The 27100-nt window shown below is 56.2% G+C and overlaps 1 protein-coding gene and 1 long non-coding RNA gene across 2 annotated transcripts; one reads left to right on the top strand and one right to left on the bottom strand.

The window, feature by feature from the left end:
• On the top strand, window positions 1-26882 carry RGMA (repulsive guidance molecule BMP co-receptor a). Its single transcript, XM_016123441.2, has 4 exons — window positions 1-280; window positions 9337-9452; window positions 19937-20451; window positions 24597-26882. The coding sequence occupies exons 1-4, from the start codon at window positions 267-269 to the stop codon at window positions 25305-25307; spliced, it is 1356 nt and encodes a 451-aa protein (XP_015978927.1). The 5' UTR covers window positions 1-266; the 3' UTR covers window positions 25308-26882.
• Window positions 3441-7592, bottom strand: LOC118611405. Its single transcript, XR_004954346.1, has 2 exons — window positions 6564-7592; window positions 3441-4600 (listed from the first exon to the last, which is right to left on the bottom strand). It is a non-coding gene; the product is annotated as an uncharacterized LOC118611405 (long non-coding RNA).
• Window positions 26883-27100: the final 218 nt, after the last annotated feature.

Below are 27100 nucleotides of genomic sequence, written 5' to 3'. Positions count from 1 at the left end.
TCTCCCGAGCGCGGGCTGCTCCGCCCGAGCCGCTGGGCTGGGGACGCGCTAGCTGTTGGCTCCCGGGCCAGCTCCTCCAGGCGCTCGCAGCCATGCAGCCGGGGAGCAGGCGGCGCGCCCCGGGCCGCTGCTGAGCCGGCCGGGGCGGCGGGGACGCACGCCTGCCCAGCCCCTCCCACCTTGCCCCGGGGCCGACGAGCGGCCCCCAGAAACCCACACTTCGCCCGCAGCCCCGCCACGCCACCCCCCGCGGGCCGCAGGGGCTCATGCGGCCGCCAAGGTAAGCGCGGGTCGGGAGAGGGCGGACCCAGCCGCGACATTGCCCCGGCCACCGCTCCGCGTGCGTCCTCCCTAACGCCGCGTCTCTTCTTGCTCCTCAGCTTGCCCGGTCTGGAGCTTCGCTGCGCCTCGATCGCTTTAGCTCTTGGCAGCAGTAAAGTTTTTGTGGTTTGGGATTTACTCTTTTTTCCTGAAAGGCTCTCGCCGGGCAGCCCGCAGCTCGAGTGGCGCGACTGCCCCGGCGGGCGTCTCCCCCACCGTTCGCGGGCGGGGAGCTCCTTTCTCCCACGCGGCCACCCCCTTCTGGGAGCCAAGGACGGAGCCGTCCGCCGGGCCGTCCCGCTGTGAACCCCCATTGGCCCAACTCGCCGAGCCCCCTCCTCCTGCCCAGCGCCGGGCTGCCTAGGCCGGCGGAGCCCGCGCTGAGCGCCGTCTCGGCTCCGGTCCCAGCGGTGCTTTGCCCGGGAGCGCCAGTGCGCGGGAAGGTGCGAGACTTGGCTTGAGTGCTAAGGATGGAGCTCCCGAGTGGCCCCGGCGACACTAAGTGGCCAGGTGAGCCCGGCGGACCTGGCACGACCATGACTCTGCGCCTCGCTGGTGCGGTGGCTCATCCCAGGGAACCGACTGGGACAGGGGGACAGGTGTATTTAGGGGGAGGATCAAGGTGGGAACGCTCGGGGGCAATTCTTGATTGCATCCTGTTAATGTAATTATATTAGATTTGCTCGGAGGTAGAATCATCTCCCCAAATTGAGATTTTAATGGGAACCTGCGAGCTGCTATTATGTGGTGTGGTTTCAGAAGGCGTTGGATTTTATTTTATAAATCGCGTGTCTTACGGACGGTTTAGGGGAAATCGCGCCATCTAGCGGAAATGGTGAGCGGCGCGTTCCTTTTAGGCTGCAAAGTTGGGTGTTCTCTTAGGCAGGTTAACCGCTGAGCCGGGAGGGGGAGGCGGGGGCAACCAGCTTCTAGGGAAGAGTAATTCCTGGCGTGTCTGCAGTCCTGCTGAGCCCGGTGGCCCAGATGCCGGGAGCTCAGCACACTGAGCCCAAGAGACAATTGCAGGTCATGCTGAGTGCCAAGTTGTCACCTCAAGGAGTTCCATCACCTTCTCCATCTGGCTTTAGGATCCTCCAACAGAAATATAACATAAAATATTGCCTGCTGATAAAAAAAATACTGGTTCTTCAGACATCAATAGCAGAAATCTGAAAAACCTTCACATGGACCTTGCTCTTCTCCCATGCATCACAAACGAGTGATTTTTCAGGCGAATCTTGAGTGATTTTTCAGGCAAATCCCTAGAAAAGAGATCGACTGTGCTCTGAAGGGCAGCTGAAGGAGAACTGGGAAAGGGTCTCATGCCAATCTATACAGGAATGGTGCAATGTACCCACAACGGCATTTTTTCACACATACAAAGAAGAGGTTTTGTACAGTTCCACTAACACAGCAGGTGACAGGCAAGCCCCCTTTATAAGGGCCCTGATCTCCAATCAACGACTGGGGCAGACTCTGCCGGGTGGCAAGCAGAGCGGAGGAAGGCTCTGGGTGTGGCACCCACACGCACACCCAGGCAGCTCCGCTTCTCTGTGGCTGGATTTTGCTGCCACCTTCCAGGCCAAACGGAATTAGCAATGAGTCGAGTTCTCTCCCCGTTCTGAAGGGGACAGCGGTTCCTTGTAGGCTGGTGTCATGTTTTGCTTGCAGTGAAGACTCTGCCCCAGTGAGGTGCTCTGAGCTGCGGTGGTGGCAAAGGAGGTCCCAGTCTTTTTTTTTTTTTTTTTACTAACCCTGCCTCCTTCCTCGTGGCAGTCAGGTGCTTAATAGACATGTGGAATGGTGGGTGGCTTGTTCGATCAACCCTGCCATACTGTCTCAAAATGTACCCATTTGCCGATATTGATTTAACAACCAGATCTGTGACAAAAATGGTCTTGCAGTAACCTGGCATCTTTTTCAAGGAGAGTTTATCTGACCTCTGCTGAGAAACCTCTGTCTGCTTTCTCTCCTTGCAAGCCTCTCCAAGGCATGACTCGCTGCCTCCCCAGCGTGTATAATAAGAGAGAATGGAGGCATGAGAAGCTCCTATCCTAATAGGACCCTCGTTCAGCTCTTCGGTCACCCCACATGAGACCAAATACAGGAACTTTTAAATGAATAGATGCAAAATAAAATGAACAGGCACTGAGCACCCCTAACATGGGGACAGGGAGTTTTTCAAGCCATGCTCCCAGTGATGCTGGCTGCTTCCAGGAAGCATGCAGGAACAGTTGCTGGGATTTCTATTTCTCAGAAGATGCCCAGTGAGGTGAAGGGGTATAGCCCGGGTTCTGCAGGTTTAAAGTGCTCTTTTCCGTACAGCCTTACTACCGAACGAATTAAACTCAAGCACTTGCTTTTACCATGTATGGTCCCAGAATTTGGTCGCAACTTAGGAGGTCTGGAGAGGTCTGCCATCAGAGGAAAGGGAAAGGATAGTCCCAAGTGAAACTGAACACAAACTAACAGGGATTATCAGAAACCAGTGCAGGCTCATCGGACTCTGGTACTTCTGTGAAACGAAAAGGTACCACTCCTTTTAAAGATCCCTGTTCTAGAACTTGACGTAATTCCCAAGGGAAGCTCAACTAACTTATAAGTGTCTGTGGCATTCCTGTAGCTCTTTAGAAGATGGTTTTGCTTTTCAAACAATATTCATTATTTATTCATTCAACATTCTGAATTGAACATAAGTTTACCCTGAAGAAGGGAGTTCCGGGCTTCCCCACCTGCCCAGTGTCCAGCCCTATTCAAATGACAGGCACCAGGCAGTGGAAAAACTTAAGGGCTGCCTCACCCAAGTGTGCACACAAGGTCAAGCTCACCTGTAGACATTATGAGATTCCTGATGGCAGCCCGCACAGGTCCAAAACTGCTCATAATCCCTCACCGCTAAGTTTGGCACGTCATTTTGCCCCCAAACAAGGAATTTGTGGGAGTTTAATTTATGTTGTTTTACATCAGTGCAGCTAAAATAGTTTGATGTTTAGATTTCAACATACTGACTTCACAATGCTTCCCTTACTATCCTAAAGCACACCTGGTTTTGTATCTTTGGGTATCTCAAGATCATACGCTAAAGAAAAACATTCATATGTTTTTGTTTTTTTTTTTTCTGGGAAACAGTGTATCTCTAAATATATTCCCATTTCTAATACATAATCCGTCATTATACATACAGGGCATATAATTTGACTAACAACAACAACAACAAAATAAGCCCTAGGTGGAGATGAGAAACAGCTATGGTTTCGTGGGGGAGACATTGAATCTGGTCTCACACGGCCTGGGTTTGAGCCTCTCTCTGCTGTTTATATTCTTGGTGACCTTGGACAAGTCAGTGTCCCTGAGTCTCAGCATCCTTACTGATGAACTGCACATGGCTGTACTTACCACATAGTTAAGATGACTCTACAGTTACATGGGAGACTTTCTCACAATGGGAGTTCAACAGAACTTGAGTGTAACTGATAATGCACTTAGAACCCACCAGAAGTCAAGGTTGTCTGGGAGACCTTGGGGGAATTCTGCAGCTTTCCCCGCAGTTCTCACGCATCACAAAGACTCTAGCAGAATCAGGAACGTGGTAGGCACTTCCTTATAATCCAAACAATGGTTCTTATCCATGTTTAAAACTAATATTGGCAGCTACTTATCAACACCTACTCTATGCCAAACATCTGTTCTAAGTGGTCTGTTACTGTATTAACTCATTTAATCCACACAATAACCCTCTGAGGAAGCTAAAGCCTGTCCCCAATTCACAGGTCCAGAGAGTGTGCCTGTCCTCAGCCAGCATGCTGCATCGCCTCTCAAGGCAAAAGTGAAGAAATCTCCTCAGCCTCCCACAAATTCAAAAAATAAAACCATGTTGGTAGAGGGGAAAGTCACATACATTTGACACATCGGTTCTTTCTGGATTGGCACTCGGTCCCACTTCCCATCAGCTGGGGACCTTCTTTACTTCCGCTTTGCATAAGCCATTCTAAACAAGTTTGAATTTGATGAATAACTTGGTTATCTGTTCGTATTGCTAAATGTCTATGGCATTTGTGCTTGGCACCAAATTCATTAGTCCAAATACTCCAGCCTCCTGCTGGTTGAGAGAGAGAGACACACAGACTTACTGTCAGTTCAAACACTTGCCGTTTGGTGCCTAAATGGTTCCAAGCTGGTGATTCTCCCAAGAACTTACTGGAATGAAGAGAGGTAAACGATGGGTTGTCTGTTCTTCATGACAGGAACCTGGTCGCGTCTTGGTATGGGTACCTAAATGCTGTTTTAGAACAAGAGGTTACAAAAGTTATTTAAGGTGCGGTTTCAGGTATAAAATATTATTGCTGGGGATTATTACTGAAGAATTTCACACTGACCCTAAAACACAAAACTGCCACTCTTGAAATAACATTTCCCACTTGTGCAGCAACATGTTTACTTGGCAAATCCAGAAATATTACAGACGAGGCTCCTCAGAGTCAGGTGTGGGCAAAGCCAATTAGTTACAGAGCCAACATTATTTCACTAAATCCCTAGCGTCATGAGACTGTGGAGCTGGGAGACCAGCCCCCTGCCCAGGGCAGCCAGGCCATGATTCTGCAGATTAAGAAGCTGAGGGTCCAGAGATAGGACACAACACCCAGGGGCCACAGAGTTAAAGCCACCCCATATCCCATGACTCTCTCCATGTCCACCGCAATGTCTAGAATGTCTCCATCTCAACGCTGACAATTAAGCAATTCAAAATGCTGTGGCTTTTGTACATGTCTTTATAGGCAGAAGACATTGCAAGCTTTCAGACCAGATAGTAGCTGTGCTCCAGAGTCTCAGATGGGAGGCTCAGGAAGAAGGGGGGGGGGTGAGGGGGGGAGACTTTCGTATATAAAACTCCAGTTTTATACGAGCCTATAATCCCGGTAGGGAGAAATGGGAGAAGTATCCAAAATAAATTGGCTGCTCTAGGAGCTTCCTGAGAAATTCAGAGGTCAAGGAGAGGTGTGAAAAGAGGGAAGGGGGCTTTAAACCAAACACCAGGGAAATGAGCCCCCAGAAACTATTAGCAGGTCACCAGGGGGCTCCAACCCATCTGAGGCTGGGAGAACACAAAGGGGGTCCTTGCTTCTGCTCAGAGCAAGAGGACGAGCACGTGGGTGGAGTAGGGTTAATAGAGGCAGAGAGAAGACCAAGCATTTCTGTGCCTGGGAAGGAGCTAGTGAGCTCAAAGGAAGGTGACATAAACGTCCAGAGTCCCCCGGACCTGCCACCAAGCCAGCCAGGTGATCTCAGGCAGGTTACTTGCATTCTGCAATGTAATTTGGGATAAATGGGAGTTGTCTGACTTCTGACAGGAAGGGACAGAATAACGGTCTTTAAACAAAACTGAAGGAAGTCCCAGTGAGGATGTAGATTTTTGAAGACTTCTGGGCATCCCTCACACAGACTGCTTTTCGTCGAATTCTGTCTGTGCATACATCTGTGCATTCCCTTTGGCTGGTAAACTCAGTTCTTCTCTCTGACTGCTTAGCTCCTGCCATGATGGAGGGTTCGTAGGACTATTTAACTGAAAAATAAAGTAGGAACTATGTACAGGGGAGGGGAGCAGGTATGAGGTGGCCAATAGTTTTTGGTAAAAAAAAAAAAAAAAAAAAAAAGCTAGCTAGCTTAATTCATTGACTTACTGATTGATTTTAGATGTGTTTATATCTATCTCGAGACCACCTGGAGGGAAGGGCGCGGTGATAAAGATGGCAGTGATACTTGGTGGCCAAAACGTTCTACCGCACCAGGCCTGCACCCAAGGACGTACACATGGGCCCCCCGCCCACAAAGGGAGTCCACCTATCTAGGAAGGGTCACTTTTAATAGCCGCTTTGAGAGAATATTACTACAAAGTAACATCGTCAAGCACTTTTTAACGTCCCAATGAGCTAGACGAACCACAACACACATTCTGAAAAGAGATCATGAAACCGGACCAATCTGTTAGCATTCTGTGAGGAGGTAGAAACGGGCCTGGAGACGAAGGAGAAACCCAAGGATGAATTATGTTTAGACTTCCAAAATTCCTCCTGACAAAGTTCCACCCCCAGGGTCGTTTATGATAGTAAGTTGTTCCAGAGTGTGAGGGAAATCGCCACAGAGCGGAATTGTCCTTAGAGACAGGAAACAAACAAAAAAAAATAGGATAAACAGGTACTTTTCTGGCTGAAGAATTATAAACAGCGGGGATCCCCAAGGCTTACTGGTGCTCCCAGACTTAGTTTTAAATGTTCATATTTCATCTGAAGGAGAGAATGTTCAGATGGATCCAGGCCTGCGGATGAAATGAGGGCTCTGTAGAGAAATGGCAAACAAATGATGATTAACTGTGGGACAGGCTTAGGCGTTAGCAAGAAAAATGCATATTAAGCTTTTGCAGGGGCAAGCCTCAGTTAATACATTTAGGAGAACATAATCCAAACTTTCAAGAAAATAGACTCTGTCCAGTCTGTTTATAGTCACAAAAAGGGATCTTGGGGGTCTTTTCAAAATGTTTGCTAAAGGACGTCAGGACCAAGTGTTCAGAAAAAATGCAAGAGAGAGTCTCTACCCTGAGGCCCAGGCTGCAACCTGGGGGAGAATGCGTGACAGGAGCTGTCCGTCTGAAGTCAGCTACAGTTTGAGTGACACGAGTTTCTACGGCGAAAAAGTGCTGAGTTCCAAAACCCAACATTTCAAGAATTTCTTATTCTAGCAAAGAATTGGGGAGCTGTCAACAAGCTGGTTGGTTTGGCCCGTATGGACAGATTCCTCCAGGTCAGCACAACCCCATCTTACTCCTCTGTTTGGGGATAGATTTCTCTTGATAGTCTAAACTGTGTAAAGGCCAAATCTCTACTTCCATTATGTCCAAATTCAGCCTTACACATTTCTCCTTGTGAGAAAAAAAAGCCCTTGGCATCCCTTTCCCAAATTATTTGCTTCTGCCATGAGAATTGGATCTCCTCCGCAAATGGTGGCCAAACCCCTGGCAGACACACTTGGGGGGAGAGGAGGGTCCCGTGGCCCAGTGTCCCTCCCAAACTGTATCCCCTTATAGATGGAGGGACTGAGGCGTAGAGGCCAGACGTCCTGCTGTCGAAGGTCCACTCTTGGGCCAGGACAGCCTGGCAGGGGCTGCATGCAGGTCTTCTGGAGCGACACAGCCTCTCTGCTGTGTTCCTGGACCTGGAGATGCTGCTGCAGCCGGGGTGGTGACTTCACTGGTGGGAATGCTAACGGGTCCCTTCTCCCTCATTAGCAGGAGGCTTTAGAACAACTCGTGAAAGGCAAAATCCAGCAAATGGTGTTAATTGGTGGACCTCGAAGGTGCCTCTGTGCAGTCTGGCTCTGTGCCCTGCCTCAGTGTGCCAGGGCTGTCCTGAGGTTCTGAAGAATAACTTGTTGGGTTTGTCCCAAGAACGAGACAAGCTTGAGAGGAAGGTTATTTGAGACCTGGATTTTGAGGTAGTGTGGACTTTTGCTGGACAAACCTGTAGCATTTTGCAAACTGGGGTATGATCATTAGAGCCCGTTGGACTGAGGCCTTAATATTTGAGGAAAACAGGTTGGCGCCCCAACTGCGAAGACAGGTGAGCAGCTGCTATTGTGGCGTTTTGTCCTCAGGGGACAACAGCTTCCTCTTGCTGCCTGGCACAGCTGGCTGAGGCCTTAGTCCCCTTTCTTACCTGTTTTGGAGCAGCCAGATTCAGAAGTATTACTGCTCAGGGTTGTGTCTTCACAGACTGAGGGCTTTCTTCCTTTGCCCAAGCTCGCTCCCCCAGAGCAAGCCTCCCTTCCCGGGGAGGGGGCGCCCCGCAGCGTGTGTGGCCTTCGGCAAGTGGGGACTGCGATAGGGCTGAAGAGAAACATCTAAATTGGATAAAAACTCTGAATTTTTTCCCAAAGAACCAGATGAGTAGGCTTGGAAGTGAGGTGAGGGGGCCAAGGGAGGAATTGGTTTGACTAAAAACACTTGCTCTGGCCTATTTGTGTTCCATCCAAAAGATGTTTCTCAGGGGAAGCTGCCAGTCTCTTAAATATCCCGAGAGCAGCGACTGAAGAGCTGCAGGGCCTAGGGAACCCTGAGCAGGAGACGTTTTTCGCCTGGAAAAATTAGTGGCCGAGTGAAGGGAAGTCACCACCCGGATGGCTTCCCAAGATGGGCCTCGGAGGCAGGGCCCTGAGCGCAGCGGGGACCGCGGTACCCACACCTCCTCCGGGGAGGCCGCCGTCCTCCTGCCGCCTCCCACAGGCTCGCGGGCCCAACCAGGGCAAGTCCTCGGCCGCAGCGCGGTGCTCGGACGGGATGCTGCGGGCGGCCGGACCCCCGGAAGGGTGGGCGGCCCGGGGCCGCGGCGCGCGGGGCCTCGAGGGCGCTCGCGGCTGAGGTCCAGCGGGACCCAACTCGGGACGACTGGGAAGGGGATTCTCGGCCTCCGGCACCGGGGACACATCTGGGTGGGAGATGTCGCTGGAGGCGTCGGGACGGCAGCCTGGTTGGAAAGGGGACTTGGGGTTTGTCTCCAGGCACAGTCTCTACTTGGGTTGAATATTTACAGGGAAGATTAGGGGGGAAGTGGGGGGCTGCCGCCCTTGCCCTCTGCAGGGCTGCCCGGCCCGGGGTACTCGGTCCTTTCGACGCGGGGAGCCGCGGGGCGACCTGCGTCCCGGGGCTCCCGAGGTCCCCGCGGCCCGCGCCGCAGCGGGGCCGCCCAGGTCCCCGCCCAGCTGCCCCCGCCCCCCGCGGGCGGCGCTGAAACCCGAGCGCGAGGGGGCGGGCGGCGCGGCCGCGGGGGTGGCAGGGCCGCGCCGGCATTGGAGGGGACCCGGTGATGGATGGCGAGGGCGGGGCGCGCGGGGAGGGGGCGCGCCGGGCGCCCGCGACCGAGGGGGACCGAGCCGCCCGGCTCGCTGCTCCCGCCGGCGGAGCGAGGCTGCCCGTTCTCCGCGGTGTGACCGATTTTCCGCTTCTTCTCCTCTGAACTCTTCTTCCAGGGAGAGGCTAGTGCTAACAGGCCGAGCTGGATGGATGGGTATGGGGAGAGGGGCAGCGCGACCAGCCCTGGGATTCTGGCCGACTCTCGCCGTCCTGCTCTGCAGCTTCCCAGCAGGTAAGGCGCCGGCGCGGGAGCGGGGCCGGCCGCCCGGGCCTCCTCGCCGCCCCGGGCCGGGGCGCTGAAGGTCGCGACGCCCCCCGCCCCCGCCCCGGGGACCCCGCCTCCCTCCCCCGCGGGTCTTTGTGTCTGCCGCGCCCCGCCGAAGGCGCGATGGACGCCCGCGGGAACCCGAGGGTGGCGGCCCCGCATCGGCCCGCGTCGAGAAGGAGCGCGGCGGGGAGGTCGCAGGGGTCGGGGATGCCTCCCTCCTTCCGAGAAAGGGGGATCCTGGGACGCGTCATTCAGGGGCCCCGGAGGAGGGGGAGCAGGGCCGGCGCGGACTCGGAGCAGGGGGCACTTTCCGCAGCTCCTCGCCCACCAGTTTGCAGACCTGTCGGGCGCCCGGGGGTGGAGTCGGGGGCGCCCCCGAGGTCCTGGCCAAGTCGCCGACGCCCCCAACCGCGGGAGTCCGTCGCGGCCCCACGCGGGGAGCCCACGCACTCCGCGCAGACCAGCCCGTACCCCTGTTTGATAACATCCCGCGTCGCCCTCTGTTTGTTTTTATTGTGTCAGAAAGGGAGAGAATTTCAGAATTAAGGCTGAAAAAGCCCATCTGTTTCCAATGAATCCCCCATAGTTTTTCACAATGTTTTTGGCAGATTGCTGCTTTCAAATTCCTCCGAGCCCGGACCTCTTGTTTTTGTTGGGGGAAGGGAGACCAACTCCACAGAGAAGCATTTGTTCCTTCCCAAACGCTCCAATTTCTTGACTTTTTTTTTTTTTTTCCTTTCGGGGGGAGGGGGAAAGCACGAAACTTAAATCCCCGCTCTGTTTTCTTTATAATGTTTCATAAAACTTTATTTCATTTTTGCCATATGCTGCTCACAGCCGGGAAACGCTAGTTAAACCCTTTATGCCCATTTTTCTTTTGCTAAAAGTACAAATAAAACCCAATGTCATGGGCCGAAGGGGCCCCGTTGCAAGGCGGGATCTCCCGGCCCTTGCCATTGTGTTGCGGGCTCGGAGGTGTCTTCTTGCAAAAAAATGCGAGTTTGTTTCGCTCCGCAGCCCAGCGCGGATGCGCAACCCCTGCGCACCACCGAGTTTTGCAAGAAAGGACTTGAGTTAGACTGGGATTGGGTTGTTTTGTTTTGCTCCTCAGCCAACTAGGTTTCAGGAACTGGCAGAACTGGGCCGGTCAGGCTGCAAGTTGGGGCTCCCGGCGGGCGGGCGGACCATGCAGGCCGCGGTAAGGGGGCAGGGATCAGTTTACCTTCTCGCCCCAGCCCTGATCTCGGCCCCCGGCGCCTGCCGGGTCCAGCGCGTCCAGTTCACTCAGCAGCTGCGTCCCCAAGGGCTCCCTGAAGAGCCGCAACCTGCTCCCACCCCTGGATTCCACTGGGGAGGCCCCAGCCAAGGGCAAGATGGGGGGTTGTCAGTCTCCCCAAAGACCCTTAGACCCCTTTCGCCCTAGGCCCGGAATGTTAAAACCTCCACAGTGGGTCAGACAGCAGGGGGTCCTACTCCCCCTCACACCCCTTTTTAAAAGGCAGCTTCTCCACCTACTGGAGGGCCTGGCTGAAAGGCCGATTTGGTTCCCTCCCCAAAATTGAAAAATACAATCAGAGAGGACCCTTTTCTTTAAAAAGAACTTTTCCTTTTGGGGAAGCAGGAGTTTGCCATGTGTGCGCAACTCGGTTTGACCCAGATAAAGATCCAGCCCATTGGAAGTTTTATCAGATGGGTTGATAAATGGCTTTTGTCCCCTGGCTGCAGTGGGGGATGTGATCTCAGCTCCGAGCTGAAATCGAGAAGGGGGGCTTTGAGGCCCTTAAAACAACACCTTCCCGCTCTTAAAGTGGCAGCACTTGTTAACTTCTTGGGCTGGAGAGGGAGGAAAGGAAGGGCTGACAGAGGGACTCAGAGGCCGAGGGAGCTGAGGAGGGCTGCTGGTGGTGTTTTTGTTGTTGTTGTTGTTGTTTTTAATTTATTTTTTTATTTTTTTTATTTCTCCAACTTCAAAACTTTATTTTAAAACATCCTTCATAGTCTGAGGAAACTGGTGGGTTATGTAATTCACAACCCAAATTCCATCACTTTTATTTCCAAGAAGCCCATTTCTTTTTTGGCGTCGAGGCCGGTAACCAAAACCCGGCAGATAGAACAGATATCTAGCTGCCACACTGTCACGCCAACTGGCTAATGTTCTCATTTGAGGCACTGACGGCTGCATTTAGTCAAAATCGCCCCCCTTCCTGAAAACTGAGCTTTCGGTATCCCCACACTCGATATCCTGGGGGCTCCGAAAACTTGTGCGCTCAAGAAACCTGGGTGAAAAGACAGAGTTTTTGAAGGAAGAGACGAAATGGTCATTGCCGCAACAGGGAGATAGACGGACGGTCGCACACTGTGATGCCCTGGTAGAGGCTGCCTCGGGGCGAAGTCATAGAACCCGCAGGTCTAGGGGTGAGCAGCGCGGGTGTTAGAGAAAAAGGAAAGCTCCGGCGAGCGTGAGACACAGGGGTAGCCAGGCGCCCCGTGTGCCACGGCCTCTCGCACTGAAGACAGGTGGACCGCGGCCCCAGCAGCTGTCTGAAAGCATAGGTTTGTTCGGTGTTAGTCAACTTGAATGTCTGCCAGCAGCAAACCCAGAGGAGTGCAAATTAAATTGGACATAGTTATGCGGAGAGAGATGTCTTAACCTCTGCTAGACTGAGAGGGTTTGTGTCTTTGGAGAGTGTTTACACGTACTCACTCAACGTGCAGGGCACACCTACTGTGCCTTTAGTGGATGGACAGCGGCCACGTCTGGCTGGGGGGAATGGGGCAGAAAAGGCTTTGGAACTGCCTTCCACAGATAGCAGCCTCTTGAAAGCACAATTAATAGATATTTTATGAATTCTGAAACCATTAGGCCTTCATGAGACGGATCGCTAAGAGAACCCGTCTGAGGCACATGTTTTTGGTATGCGGGTGAGTTTCCTATATCTACGTATGGATGCCGCACTCCAGCACGGTTGTTTTCAAAGTGTGGTCCCCAGACCAGCCCCATCAGCCTCCCCTGAGAACTCGTTAGAAATGGAAGTCTGGGGCCACCCCGAACCTGCTGCAGCAGTCACTGCAGTCCACACTCTAGCAGGCCCTCCGGGGGCTTCTGGTGCTCTCCCAAGACTGCAGACTGCCGTTCTAAGAATTATTGCCCTGCAGCAGACTTTCTTTATTTCTTTATTTCTTTCTTTTCACTTTTAAACTGAAGCTATTTTAGACGCGTTAGTCGTCAGTGGAGAAACGAGAGCTTGGGGAGACCGAGGCCCTCTGCGGCGCAAAATGCCTGTCACGTCTGTGTCGTTATAAAAGTGAGAGGATTTCTCTCAGAGCTGGTCTCGGGACATATGCAAGCGAGTCCACCTGCCGACCTTGTCGCCTTCCCGTAGAACTTTATGTCCCAAAGAGAGGGAATGAAATGATGTCCAACTGCAAGAGTCGCATGGCAGCTGGGCAGGCTAGCAGGCTGGTGTGCGACACACCAAGGCTGGTGTGCGACACACCAACGAGTCCGCAGGGCAGGGCTTGCCTCCCGGGGGGGGGGGGGGTGCAGGATGCAAAATCCTGCAGACAGTTGGCCCTTTAGGCCGTGAGGGTGAATAGGGGAATAAGAAGTTGTCTGGTCTTCTAGGAAACCTCTCTAACAGGTTGGAGAAATTGCCAGCAGTCACCCCAAAGCTCAAAAGAGAACTGAGGAGACAGAATCCATGGGCTCGGCTGAGGATGCTCATGAGATGCGAGACAGAGTCCCAGGACCCTGTGGAGGTGGTGGGGGGGTGGGGGTGAGGCGGGCAGTTTACATGTTGGTGGCATGTGGATCCTGGTAAACAGCCCCTCTTCAGAGAAATATGCAAGGCCTCCAACAGAATTGGCCAGAGAACCCCAACTTTATGTTTTGGTCAAATGGTGATATGCCATGCGGTTTTAATACTTGGCTAAATTCAACCTGCCAAAAATCAAAGACATTATTTCTTCTACTCTTAGTAGAGTAGAAGGTGACCAACTCATCCGAGTTTACCCACAACTTTTCTAGTTTTAAAATTGTGCTTGCAACTGTGAAGGCCTTGCTGTGATATGGGTCTGGCCACCTGCGGCTGGGCCTCCTTCCTCTGCCCTTTCTTGCCTGTCCCGATTGTCACCTTACTACAAGCAGCTGCCCAGCCCTCGGGCCTGCCTTCCTGTACCACCCACCCACCCATGGAGCTTCCAAGTGAATTGCAATCTTTTTTTCCAGAAAATGCTTTCTGGTTATAAAAACAATCCTCATTTTTGAACCTAAAGGCTGAAAACAATAAGAAAATGAAAATAACCCAAATTCCACCCTCCCCCAGACAACCCTCACTAATGAACAGTCGCAAATGTCTTTGAGACATAATACCTTTCCATTGTTCTCTCCAAAGTATGATTATATGGAGAAGAATAATTTTTAAAGCTCTTCCATTTATTGAGTGGTCGAAGTATACCAGGCGCTCTTCTAAATGCTCTAAGTACGTCACCTCACCAGATCGTCGCCTCTCCCCCTTGAGAATCATCCTTCCCCCTGTGCAGATGAAGAAACAGGGTCAGAGAGGTTGCCCGATATTGCACAGCTAGTTAGCAGCACAGCCAGCAGTGGAAAGAGCCCAGACCCCTGCCTTCTTCCACATACCTGATCCTGGATAAACACGCTCATTAAATTTGCTATGTAGCCTATTAGACCCTGCTCTATGAGCATAGATGGCTTTCAAGGTGGGGGGGAAAAAATAAACAAACTTTGGAGACAGGGTTAGATAGCAGAGCGAAGAGTGACTGCATTTTCCACGGACCTAGCCTTTTTGCCGCCTCTGCCGTCCCGTCCCTCCCTGGCTTAGCATTCCAAGAAGATGCCACCCAGCTGTAGCTCAGGAAAACCAGGGCTGTCACTCTGCAAATGTTCCCGACTCAGGGTATGTCTTTTGGGTTTTGCTTATTTATTCATTTCATGCGCCATTTCACCCAAGCAGTCGGAATACTGAGACGCCTATTAAAGTCATCCCTCTGCGCCCAGGTCCATGCAGAAAGGGGCCCATTATTGCTCCCATGCTACGTGTAAGTCTCATGATCACAGGCTTACACGACTGTGTGTGTGCTCCGGGCGCGTGCCCAGCTGGCCTGCGTTTGCCCTCCCACTGCAGGAGGAAGGTGGAGGAGGTAGGCTCGCCTGCGGATGGTGGTGAGGGAGAAAAGCCACTTCAAATGAATGCTGACCTGGAGCGGTCAAGCAGATGAGCCCGAGGTTGCTGCAGGCAGAGCCAGGGTGGAAATTTAGCATCTCTGGAGCCAGTCCTAGACTTTGGAAAAGGAGTTATGCCTTAAAGTGGAAAGGCCGAATCGTTCACCTGCAAGCTTCATTTCTATCTGAAAAGCAATGTCTTTCTTTGCCCGTAACCACGCCCCTTGTGGAACCCAGGGTAGCCTAGTTCTCTGCCCTAAGCCAGGATGGTATTGAAATGGAATCTCATGTCTAGCCTTGCCCATCGCAGGTCCCTCCTACCCAGAGAAGCCCTCAGCTGCCTGACAGGCCGCCTGTGGCCTGGAACACCCTGTTTGCTGTCCATCTGGCTCCATGTGACCCCACTGGGAGCTGGGGAAGGGTGTCGAGTTTGTAAGCTGAGGTGTGCTGTCTTCCTTGGCACTCGGTGTGGCTTCTTGCGACAACTTGGCATGTGTGGAGGCCGGGGCAGAACAGCCCTGGCTGGGTGTGACCAGGGACAGTGCCCCCTGCCTCAGCTGGCTGAGTGGCATTCAGCCGCCTCTGCCCACACTTGGCAGGAAGTTAAGCCCCAGCTCCCCAATCCACCCTCTCCCGCTCCTCAGGTCACTTGAGATTCTTCAAGAAACTTCCTCTCCTCTTGCCTCGCTCGTTCTCCTGTACACCAGCTCCTAAGGGAGGCCCCAGGAAATTTCCAGCGCATTCAAGGGGTGGGAGACTCATTGGAGTCACTGGCAAGGTCAGTTCCCTGGGGCATTCTTAGGCTGGACTGGGACCAGATGCCTTTTCGGAAACTTGATCAATTCTGGCTGCTCGTAGGTTAAGTAAGGTATCATCTGCTGTACCTGGTGAAAAACCCACCCCATCACCTGGGTGTGCCCCCTGGTTGTTTAGGGCCGCACAGTGGAAGGAAATTCCTACAGGAGTGACAGACAGGCAGCCTCAGGCATCTCTCAAGCAAGGGGACTCGGGAACACTGCCCAGGCCAGAGTTCGCTAAAGACTGGCCCTAGGTCTGTTTACTGTCCCCTCCTAAACTCAATAGTAAGGGGCTGGAGAGGGTGGGGAGCGGCTCGCTGTTTCCGCTGCTGGGTGCCACGCTTGGTAAGGCAGGGTGTACCCCCCCCACCCCCCACAGCTGGTGTTCCGTCCCCACCCCCTTCAGGACCGCGTGGGGGCTGTTGCCTCGGCTTCAGGGCTGCTCTCCCTCTGTTCTGATTGAAGCCTCCGCCTCTTAAGTTACACCGCGCCCTAAGATAGCATTCTCATCGTGCCGTGTTCTTAACTGAAAATTATCCGGGGCTCCACGGCCACCTGGATCTGGTCTGAAATCCTTAGGCTGGAGTACGAGGGCAGAGTCAGAACGAAAGCCGCCGGGGTACGTCCACAGAGGGATCTGAACACGGGATGGTGGCCAGGCGTGCGGGCACAGAAAAGGGACCCGCGGAGGCACGCGGAAGTGGCTTCCACCCCTGGGTCTGGAGGGACAAAGGGAAGGGGAGCTTGGGGGCCCAGGTCGCTGAAAGGGGTCCCTGTCTGACCGGTCTCAGTGCTTTGCAGTAGCTCCAGCCGGGTGGTGGCAATAGAAACAGCCTGAGGACAGAAATTCAACCCTCTGAACCAACAGCCTCCCCTTCGTCTAGTGCCCCCTTGTGGTAGAACCTGACAGGGAGCTGGGCGACGGGAGAAACCAGGCTTTCAGAGGCCCTGCCCCGCCAAGCGGAGGAAGGCCGGCTGAAGCTGGGCGACATCCGCTTTACCACGGGCACGGCCGGCCCTCAGGGTTCGCGTGTCTTGCCTCAAACTCCTGGCTGCACGCTCACCAAGCCGCACGCTGCCTCCGGCCGACCTCGGCTGTGCTGGACGGAGGCCTCGTGTTTCTGGGACCCCTCCTGGCATTGCCCATCAGATCCCAATGCCCTTCGACACCTGGCTGAAACCCTGCTTCCACGGTACCCTCTCGTCCTCCGTTTGTGCATCTCTGTTGTGGTTTAGTATTCAGATGAAACGCGCTTGCTTTACATTCTAGAAGTTTCCGTGGCCGACCGTTCCCGAGCACAGCAGCTCGCTGGGGCTCATTCCAGGGACAGCGTCGAGCACGGTGCCTGGCACACGGTAGCATCCAGAACTTTCAGCAAGTCACGAATCCAGGCAGTTACCAGGCAAGGCACCGAGTCTTACAACAGCTACTTGACCTTGTCCTGGGGCTTGTTTTCAAAATGAGCCTTTTACTCCTTTAAGAGGCAGGTTTTTCTCTTTCCTGGCTCACCCCCGCCCTCCTACTCGCTAGTGAAACCTGATCTAATCCCTTTGCACGCGGGTAATTTATTGGTCTATTGGGCTTTTCTTGGTGGCAAATTGCATTGTCTTTATTCCTGGGTTCTGGCAGTGGAGCGGCTCACCACATCCCTAAGGCTCCTTGCTCGGGGGCCATCCTCACACCCCCCTGGGCACACAGCAAAATAAGTTTGATTGGGCTTCTTTGTTATGCAAACAAGGAGGTAATAATCAGGCTATTATTCTGAAGGATCGGGCTTGATTAACAGTTCAAAGGAGGTCCCTAAGGCAGCTAATGCCGCTCTGTGGCGTAAATATTTTCACCCCGCCTGGGTTGGTACCGTTGGTTCTCCAAGCTTCCTGCCACTGTTTCTGTTTCTGAGAGGCTCTGGGTTGCTATTTAAAAGACAGCAATTAAGGCAGGCGAGCTCTGTGGCCACGATTTCTCCCTGCCGCACATCAGTCCACTAGGGAAGCAGCCTAGAGCCCAGTTCCCCCCAAAATGAAACGTTATATATGTGGGCAGGAGGTGGCACTGAGCTAGAGTGTCGTGGCGTGGCTCACAGAGCAGCTGGGGGGTGAGGCTGAAGAACGCCACGGGGAAGCCAAGGAGCCGTCCAGTATTCACATTTGTATTGGAGCCTTTTCCGTGTGGCTGCAGAGAAGGATCAGCCCGTGAAAGGCCCTAGGAAGCAGGCGTGGATCCAGAGCTGGAGCATTTCAGAGCAGGAGGGACCGGCCTTGCTCTAGCAGAGTTCCAGTGGCAGTGGGGACCGGATGTCCGCCAGGCAGGGGTGCTGCAGGGAGATTTCCTGCCGTGGAGGGTGGCTGGAGGTGGAAACCGGGGACCTCTGGCATCCCTCGGGCCCCAGATTCTAAAACTCCACAGTGCACCTTGAGAAGCCAGCATGGAGGTTGGTCCCAAAGTGATTATTAGGGCTCCTGATAAATCGATTGCGCAGAGAAGCAGGAAGCTCTTGCCCTCATTGCACGATTCGGGAGCAGATCGGTCCAATGGTTGCCAAGGATCCACTCTGTCCCCAGTAAGTCTGGGAGCCCGCCGTGCTGTAGGCATCGCCTGCACCCCACCCTTTGCCCCAGCTGGCCCGTCTTTGCAGCCTCTGGATTCTCTTTCCACCACTAGCTAATCCTGAAAGTCCTATCTCAAGCGGCGCCTGGGTCAAAACAAAACATGCACAATGGACTTCCAAGGAGCACAGGTTCTGTGGGGCACCTTTGCATTTCCCTGGGCATCTGGGGTGGAGCCCCGGGTATGAGAGTTAGCAGAGGCCCCCAGAGCTGTCCCTTGCCAGAGGCCACAGTGGCTAAAATGGAAACAAAAGCGCAGGAGAACTTCCTTCCATTCGGGTCCTTTAACCCCTCTGGCTCCGTGCATATCGGCTGCCTCGAGCCACCAAGAAGTGGCTGCAGGGCCAGAGGAGCCCCTTTGCCATCTGCAGGAACCAGGCGGGGCGGAGGCGGCTGCCTCCCATCACGCTGACATCCCCAGGGCGGCTCGCTCCGCGCAGCTGGCCTCCTCTCTGCGCTTGCTCGAGTCGCAAGAGGATCTGTTTCAAACTCTCAGACTTTCCTCTCCTTGCTTCTTGGACACTCACATCAGAAGAGGCCAACCAAGGTTTATGGCCTGGAATTCAGGTCTTGTGCTTTTTTTATTAAAGATACTGAACATAAAAATCGGCCCCTCCGGGGTCTCTCTGGCAGATGACGACGCCACAGCACAGTTTTTCCTTTTGATGCCGGGCCAGGTTACATTCCGGTCCCTGACCTGGGGAGGCCTTCGGCCGGTGATTTAGTGGACACGAGATGGCAGGACGACTCCACGGGGGGGCAGGGGCCCCCCGGTTCACCACCCATGGGGACCGACCAACCCTGGCACCCCCGAGGCCCTTCCCCGAGACCCCCAGGGAATGATAATCCCGTGCATGTCTGTTTTAGGCAGACAGGCCCTGGAGAGCTGCGTCCCTGCCTGGAGAGGCGGCAGAAGGGAATGGGAGCCCCCGATTCCAGTCCCAGCTAGTCCCTCTCGGTGGCCCCTTGCAGGCCATGGCCCCTGACCTCCGGCTCCTCCACGTAGGATGGTGCTTGTGCTTCCCCTTAAACTCCTAGGAAGATGTGCGAGGCCTCAGGGTTTCGAGCGGCTGGGGACACCCGGGAGGCCAGGTTACTACAGCCATGGCTTTCAGACGTAGCCATTTATGGCCAAATATTGCTTAGGTCTCAAAGCTGGTGACTTGTTTTTTAAAAATCACACAAATTGGGGCAGATACAAAGTCATCACTCAGCTGCCTCCCAGCTTGCTCTGCTGAGCAGGATAGAGAGGCTGGAGGCACGTGGACGAGGTGACAGGGACCAGGCCCTCTGTGGCCAGGGCTAACACAGTAATCGCACTGGCAAATATTCAGTGAGCTTCAGCTGAACGCCGGTGACCTTCTGAGCCCTTTAACGGCTCCAGCAAACTCCCACAGCAGTTACTATGTATTCCCCATTTTCCAGGTGGTATGAGGCATAGAGAACTTGAGCCATTTGCAAGGTCACAAAAGTGGCGGATCTTGGGACGCGCATTTAACACCAAGGCTTAATTACCTGCCAGGTTCCCGTTGCTTTTGCCAAACTCTTGGGGACAGCTTTGAAAGTGTTAACCGATGTCAAAGGCCCAAGGGCGGCCTGTCCTGCTGCTGCCAACCGCTGACCAGTCCTCTCCACAGGGGCCACTGCCAAATTCGCAGTGTGCCTGCCTTATTACAGGCTTCACAGAAGAATCTGGAAGGCCTACCAGGGCAGATCCGCCCGTTACTACCACCTACACGGCGGAAGGGGGCGGGGGTCCCCATCTGTGCGAGAAAGTACAGTGTGGGCGGTGCCGTCTCAAATGGGGTGTCCTCATGCACGCGCCCCCCGTGACGGCGTGTCCCGGCCTTTCTCCACAGCCACCTCCCCGTGCAAGATCCTCAAGTGCAACTCTGAGTTCTGGAGCGCCACGGCGGGTGGCCACGCCCCGGCCTCGGACGACGCCCCCGAGTTCTGCGCCGCGCTGCGCACCTACGCCCTGTGTACGCGGCGCACGGCCCGCACCTGCCGGGGCGACCTGGCCTACCACTCGGCCGTTCATGGCATAGAGGACCTCATGAGCCAGCACAACTGCTCCAAGGATGGCCCCACGTCGCAGCCACGCCTGCGCACGCTCCCGCCCCCGGGGGACAGCCAGGAGCGCTCCGACAGCCCCGAGACCTGCCACTACGAGAAGAGCTTCCACAAGCACGCGGCCGCCCCCAACTACACGCACTGCGGCCTCTTTGGGGATCCGCACCTCAGGACTTTCACAGACCGCTTTCAGACCTGCAAGGTGCAGGGCGCCTGGCCGCTCATCGACAATAATTACCTGAACGTGCAGGTCACCAACACACCTGTGCTGCCTGGCTCGGCCGCCACCGCCACCAGCAAGGTAAGGGTGAGAGGTTGGGGCTGCCCTGTGGGGTCTCAGCAACCCGACCCAGACGCTGATTGCCAGCAAATGAGCGGATTGTTTAGAAAGGAATGTTCTAGAGATTCTTAATATTGCCTGGAGTGAGATATTTTATTTAACTGGGCAGAATAGAACAGGGTGACATAACCTGGCATACGTAAAAGGCAGTTTGTGAATGCGCCGTGCCTGGCTAAGGACGTCTGAGGGGGGACCTAGCTTGTTCTGTGTGTGTGCACGGGCATGTGTATGTAAACACACGTGTGTACACACTGGATCCAGATGTAAGACGGATTTCTTACTGGGGTTAGAATCCAAAAATAAGCACTCCCTAGAGCATTCCGTTTCAAACCTCCATTATATTCTTGTCACCAAACTACATTTTTGTGGGACGCTAGTGTTAAAACCCCAGAAAGAGAGCCTGTGGCCCAGGCGGTGGGACGTTCCCGTCCACCCCGGTTCTCCTTCCTCCTCACATCCGAGGGGCTCCCCGAACTCACATTCAGACTCAGCCTCTCAAGAGTCCAGGCAAGGGGTCACCTGTGCCCCGTCAGGGCCCGGCCCGCCAGGGCCCCTGGGGTTTCCCGGTTGGCAGCGGGTCTGTTTTCCTAGGAACAGCACATTGCAAGGGTGCCAGGCTGGCCCACGGGGGCGTTTCTGTGCCTTCCCAGCCCTCCACGCCCCAGGGGAGGACAGTGAGGTGACCTGGCAGCTCGGAAGATTCCTGCCGGCCCCCTCTGTGCCAGTGGCCCTCGCAATCGCACGCTCGAAGTGGGGGGTCTCTTTCTGGGACCCCCTGCTGAGCAGAAAACAAAGTGGGTCTTTGCCCCATGGATCCTCTCAAGGCCCTTGGCCCCAGGCTGTGAACCTAATGGGTGGCAGGATTACGGCCGGCTCTCTCTCTGGCCTGTCCCCCTCCCAGACCTCTGCAGACCGAGGGGGGCCCAGCTGCTTTCCCCGCAGCCCCTTCACCTACCCACCTCCCACCGTAGAGCCAAGATAAATGAGCCTGAGGCTGCAGCTTCTCAATCCAGCAGCAAACAAGCTCTGGGAGGGGACCCTACCTCCTCGTCCCATCCTGGCTGGGGCACATGGCGGGTGGGGCTCCCCCTCCTGATCCTGGGTGGTGTAAACACCAGATGTGATAACAGAGCCAAGGGAGGGACTGTGGTTAGTGACCAGTGAGGCTGGGCCGCTACCCCCAGTGCCCGGGGCCTGGCCCCGCCTTTTCGCGTAGGCCTCCGTCACTCAGGTGTTACGCAGGTGTTACGCAGGTGTGTGCATTGGCTCATTCATTGATGCAGCAGACATCTACCGAGCTCCTCTTTTGAGCCAGCCTCTGTGCTCAGGCCTGCCTTCCTCTCACAGGTTCCGGGCTAATGATGGAGACCACAGGCCTGGGGACAGCCTGGGACCTCCAGGGAAGTGAAGAGAAGCTGGCGGGGGTGGGGGGGAGCTCTCATCTTCGAAGCGATGGGGGCTGGGCCTGCCACACCGCAGGGGAGCCCTCTGCCGGCCTAGGCCTGTGCTCACTTCCCAGGCTGCGGACGTTATCCAGCCCAGCCCAGCCCAGCCCTGTGTTCTTGTGCGTGGTCTAGTGTTTTCCAGCTCGGGCTGACATTTTAGCCAGCTTCCTGCCCCCGGGGGACCGCCCCACGCCCAGCCCTCTGCGCCTTTCTCCTTCCAGCTGTACTCACGGCACCCCATTTTACAGACGCAGAAACAGAAGTAGGGAGCGGCGAACTCAGGCCTCCGCCTCCCGTCCCCTCTCCCCCTCGCTCGTTCGCCTGTAGCGCTGACCAACACGCTGCGTAACTGATCTGCGCAGTCTGTGCCCCCCAGATGTGCGCTCCATGAGGACAGGGGTCTTGGACTGTCCCAGTCCGTGTGGATTCAGGCCTGGCATGCAGCTGGCACTCCGTGAACAGCTGATGAAACCCGGCTCTGCCCCGCGCCCAACGCAGTGGGGAGCCCGAGGCCCCGCGGAAGGGGGCGCAGCACAGAGAGGAGCGGCAGCCGCGCCCGTGGCCCTGCTGGCAGCGAGCCGCCCAGCTTTCGACAGGCCCCCTTCATGCCGCTGCTTGTGGCTGAGTCCCTGGCACAAGCAGCCTGTCAGCCGGCCAGGAGCCTGTCTCCGCGAGAGGTGGCGCTTACAGCAAAACCAGCCTTTCCTGTTCCAGGAGACGCATGCCACTTGGAAAGCAGCCCCCCGCCCCCCCGGAGTGTTTGTGTGGCCCCACACACCAGCAGGGACACCAGAGTCCCTCACCCTGGCCCCTGCTCCAATGACAGGGCCACCCACCGCTCAGACCACCCTGGCTGCCCCACCTCCCGGCCCCCTGCAGGGCTCCACATGGGGTGGGAGCCTTGGTTGGAGGGAAGAAAGCAGCAGGCGGTGGAACCCGAACGAAGCCGCCGTTGTGGGAGGCCAGGGCTGGTAGGGTAGTGGCGGTTCCACGCGGTTCGATGCGGAGGACTCGAAGCAGGGCAGAGAGGCTGTGGCCACCTTCAGCTTCCCGCAGCCACCCACAGAGCTCGTGCCCCAGGTAGGCAGCAGAGCCCCAGGCGCCTTCGGCCCAGGGGCACCAGCTGGCATCTGGGCACGAAGAGGGAATGGGGTGGTGGCTTCTCTCCCATCCAGTCTTCGTAGTTAAGGTTTTGGAGGAAAGAGCAGCCAGGCCTCTCTCCCAGGACGACGGGGGTCGGGGACTCACACACACACTCCCCAAGCTGTTTGCCTCCCGTCCCTCTCCCGGGCCGCCCACCCTGAAGGTCTGTGGCCAGAGAAGCCCAGGAACTGGAAACCAAGAGAGTGACCCCGGCTCTGCCTCTTGGTGGCTGTGTGACCCTGGCCACGTTGCTGTACCTCTCTGAGCCCGCGTTGCCTGTCCGTAAAACAGAGGCGATGTCACCCTCCTCTGCACTACCACAATAGATGCAGTGCCTGGCGCACTGACCCAGCGAGTGAAGCTGTGTCCATGGTTCCCAGGAGGACAGTGACGGACACAGCGAATCTGCGTCTGTCTCCGCCAGGGGCTCCGCCCAGCCCTTCCCCCAGCTGTAGGCCCCGGCGGAAATGGGTCGCCCTGCCCTGGCCGTGGCCGGGGTTTTGCATTCAGCGGGGAGCCCCCGCCCTCCTTTCACTGACCGGCATCTTGTTCCTTTCCTGCCCCCTGCTCCCCTCCACAACCCCGCTGGGTAGCCCCTCAGGGCAGCCTGCGGGGCCTCCGCCTGCCTGAGTGGATCTGCCCTCCCTCTCTTCGAGCATCGGCCTCCTCTGGTCCGCCTGCCCTTCTGTTCAGCCAGTGGCTTGCAGTTTTTTTTTTTCCAGGAATCCCGCAGCAAGTCCACTGGCGTTAGAGACGGCGTTAGGTGGTTGTGGACCTTGTGTGTTCCCTACTGCTGCTGTAACAAGCACCACAAGGTGGTTCAGACAGACAGACAGACGTTTATTTTCCTATAGTTCCGGAGGCGAGAAGCCCGCAGTGCATCTCGTAGGGCTAACATCAAGGTGTCGCAGGGCTGGTCCTTCAGGAGGCTCGAGGGGAGGATCTCCCCACTGCTGCTTTCAGCCTCCGGTGGCTGCCAGCATCCCTTGGCTTGCGGCTGCGTCACTTGAATCTCTGCCTCCGTGGGAATGTGGCCTCTTTCTGTGGTCAAGTTTCCCTCCGCCTCTATTTTATAGTCTCCAGAAAGTGATTCGCCATATAGGGCTCCAAGGATTGGGGCTGATATCTTGGCGGGGGAGGGGGGAGGTGTCATAACTCAGCCCATTACAGTGGATTAATGACATTTAGCTCTTAATGAGCTGCGCTTTCTTCTTTGTGATTCACCAGTACGTGTAGCAAATGAGCTGCTCTTCCATTTAGGGTAGCGAGCGATCTGAAGTTCCTGTTCTAAGTCAACTTTTTTCCAAGTAAAAAAAAATAAGGTGTTTTAAAGAACAACAGTGAGTACGCAGTGACAGTGCAGGTGGCGCGGAGCGCCGACCCCAGTGGGGAGGGGACGGCCCGGGGCATCCCGAAGGCTCCTCTCATCCCCCTCAGAGCTTCCTACGCACGGGCTGGGGCCCTCTGCCTCCGCAGTCCCCGGCATCCCTGACCCCCTCTCTGCCCTCTCCCTTGCAGCTCACCATCATCTTCAAAAACTTCCAGGAGTGCGTGGACCAGAAAGTGTACCAGGCCGAGATGGACGAGCTCCCGGCCGCCTTCGCCGACGGCTCCAAGAATGGCGGGGACAAGCACGGGGCCAACAGCCTGAAGATCACAGAGAAGGTGTCCGGCCAGCACGTGGAGATCCAGGCCAAGTACATCGGCACCACCATCGTGGTTCGCCAGGTGGGCCGCTACCTGACTTTCGCGGTCCGCATGCCGGAGGAGGTGGTCAACGCGGTGGACGACCGGGACGGTCAGGGCCTCTACCTCTGCCTGCGGGGCTGTCCCCTGAACCAGCAGATCGACTTCCAGGCCCTCCGTGCCCACGAGGGCCCGGGCGCCCCGGCCGCCAGCCCCGCGCCCGCGGCCCCCGACACCTTCCCGTACGAGACGGCCGTGGCCAAGTGCAAGGAGAGGCTGCCCGTGGAGGACCTCTACTACCAGGCCTGCGTCTTCGACCTGCTCACCACGGGCGACGTGAACTTCACGCTGGCCGCTTACTACGCCTTGGAGGACGTCAAGATGCTACACTCCAACAAGGACAAGCTGCACCTGTACGAGAGGACGCGGGAGCCACCGGGCCGGGCAGCGACTGCAGGGCTGCGCCCAGCCCCCCGGCTCCTCCTGGGCAGCCTCCTGCTCCTCACCCTGCTCCCTGTGGTCCTGGCGGCCCTCGCTGCATAGGACGGAGAGCTAGGCGCGCTGCCTGCCCCCAAGCCGGCCGGCCGCTGCAGAAGGGCTGGTGGCTTCTGGTGGCCCCGAGGTCTCTGCAGGGGTCAGAAGCCAAGGCAGCTGCTGGCCGGTGAGCTGTGGGACGGTTACCTCGGAGCTGCTGGCAAGTGCTGGGGGGCGTGGGGCGGCCCCTCACCCTCTCTAGGGCCCAGGACAAGGTCGTGGTGACTGACTGGTGCTGTGATGTCTGTGACAGTAGAGCAGTGTGTGTGTGTGTGTGGGGGGGGAGCTCCCCTCCCCGCACCCCACAGTGTGAATGTGCAAAACCGAGCCCCTCGGGCTGGAGCCCCAACCCCGCCAGAGACGCTGGGGAAGGTCAGAGTCCGCTCCCCCCGCCCCCTCGCAATGCACTGAACAGGCCCGGCCGACTGCTGCACGTCCCCGCCGCACGCACACACTCTTAACACGAGCACACTCACTCACACTCAGCCGGCGGGGCCGAGGCTGGACCCCCAGGCGGGCCCCCTTTCCCCTGGAGCACTCCCTCCCAGGGCGTTGCTGGGGATCTTCGGCAAACTGATGTAACCCTCTGGCCCAAAGGCTGTGCCCCGCGGGGACCTTTCTGCCGTGGGCTCCCTGTGAGACCCCACGTGTGCCGCACCTGCTGCGGGCGCGGGCTCAGGCCGATCCCAGGCCCCCCGCCTCGCGAGCACATGCGTGTCGACACGTGCTCTGAGCAACGCCACTCCGGGGCTTGGACGCCCTCCTCTGGCCCTGTTCCCCGCTGGCCCCTACTCCCCACTGTGCTGAGGAAGTCGAGTTTCTAGATGTCTGAACAGAGAACTGCCCCGTGATTTCTGTCCCTTCCTCTCCAGCAGATGGCAAGAGCCCTCGGACTGGGGGACTTGGGCTGCAGGGCACAGGCGGGAGACCAGTGGACAGGGCCAGCTGGCCTGCCCTGATCCTGTTTTTTGCCCACCTGTCCCCAGAGCCCTGCTCCCCTCCTGTCCACCCAGATCTGCATTCCGGGGAGAGGAGCAGCCCTGGCAGCGTGTCCCCGTCTGGCCCCTTCCCTTAGCCCAGGGCCACACGGCCCGGGTTGACCATCTGGGGAGGCCCAAACCGGCCCCACCTCTGCTGCTGCTCCAGAGACCCCCAGGGACCAACGTGTGCCAGGCTCCGGAGGGCGACCCTCCTGGAAGCCCCACAGCCCCTCACTGTCCCTGTGCCCCTCCCCCACCCGCGTCCCCGGTAGCCCCTCTGCTGCTCCCCAGGGACCTCTCATACACTGGCCCAGGAGGCTGCGGACTGGTCCCCGCCTCCCCCCTCCGAGGTCCCCCCTCCTGCCAGCTCCAGGCGGGCGGGAGCAGCGAGGTTCCTGCTGGTTTTTAGCCGGTCCCCTACGTTGGAAGTAAAAAGTGAAGCACTTTATTTCGGTTGTGTTTGATCGCGCTCTGCGTGGAAGTGGGGACCCCTCACTGCGTCCTTGTGGCCGTGCCCCGTGTGGAGTGTCACCGCGTGTACATACTGTAAATTATTTATTAATGGCTAACTGCAAGTAAAGTTTGGGTTTTCTTTGTTTTGTTATTTCCCTTTGGACGTGTTGGAGTTTGTCTTCTGAACAGACTGGTTCCTTTTGGGGGTGGAGAGTTGACTCTGGTGGTGGGTGTCGCTGCAGGGTCCCAAAGGTGTCTGTAGGGGTGCAGCTCGTGTTTGTGCGTGGGTCTGTGTGCATGAATGTGCGTGGAGGACGGAGCAAATTAACAACCACAGCCCCTGTGCCTCTCAAATCACTTTTTCTCCTT

This window comes from Rousettus aegyptiacus, unplaced genomic scaffold (genome assembly GCF_014176215.1).
Source record: "Rousettus aegyptiacus isolate mRouAeg1 unplaced genomic scaffold, mRouAeg1.p scaffold_m13_p_14, whole genome shotgun sequence".
In the NCBI taxonomy this organism is placed as follows: domain Eukaryota; kingdom Metazoa; phylum Chordata; class Mammalia; order Chiroptera; family Pteropodidae; genus Rousettus; species Rousettus aegyptiacus.
This window is presented reverse-complemented; position numbering and strand designations above follow the sequence as displayed.

Coding starts and splice junctions, on each gene's coding strand:
- RGMA (XM_016123441.2), top strand. Junction 9,453..19,936: donor GCTCTGCAGCTTCCCAGCAG/GTAAGGCGCCGG, acceptor CTTTCTCCACAG/CCACCTCCCCGTGCAAGATC. Junction 20,452..24,596: donor CCGCCACCGCCACCAGCAAG/GTAAGGGTGAGA, acceptor TCTCCCTTGCAG/CTCACCATCATCTTCAAAAA.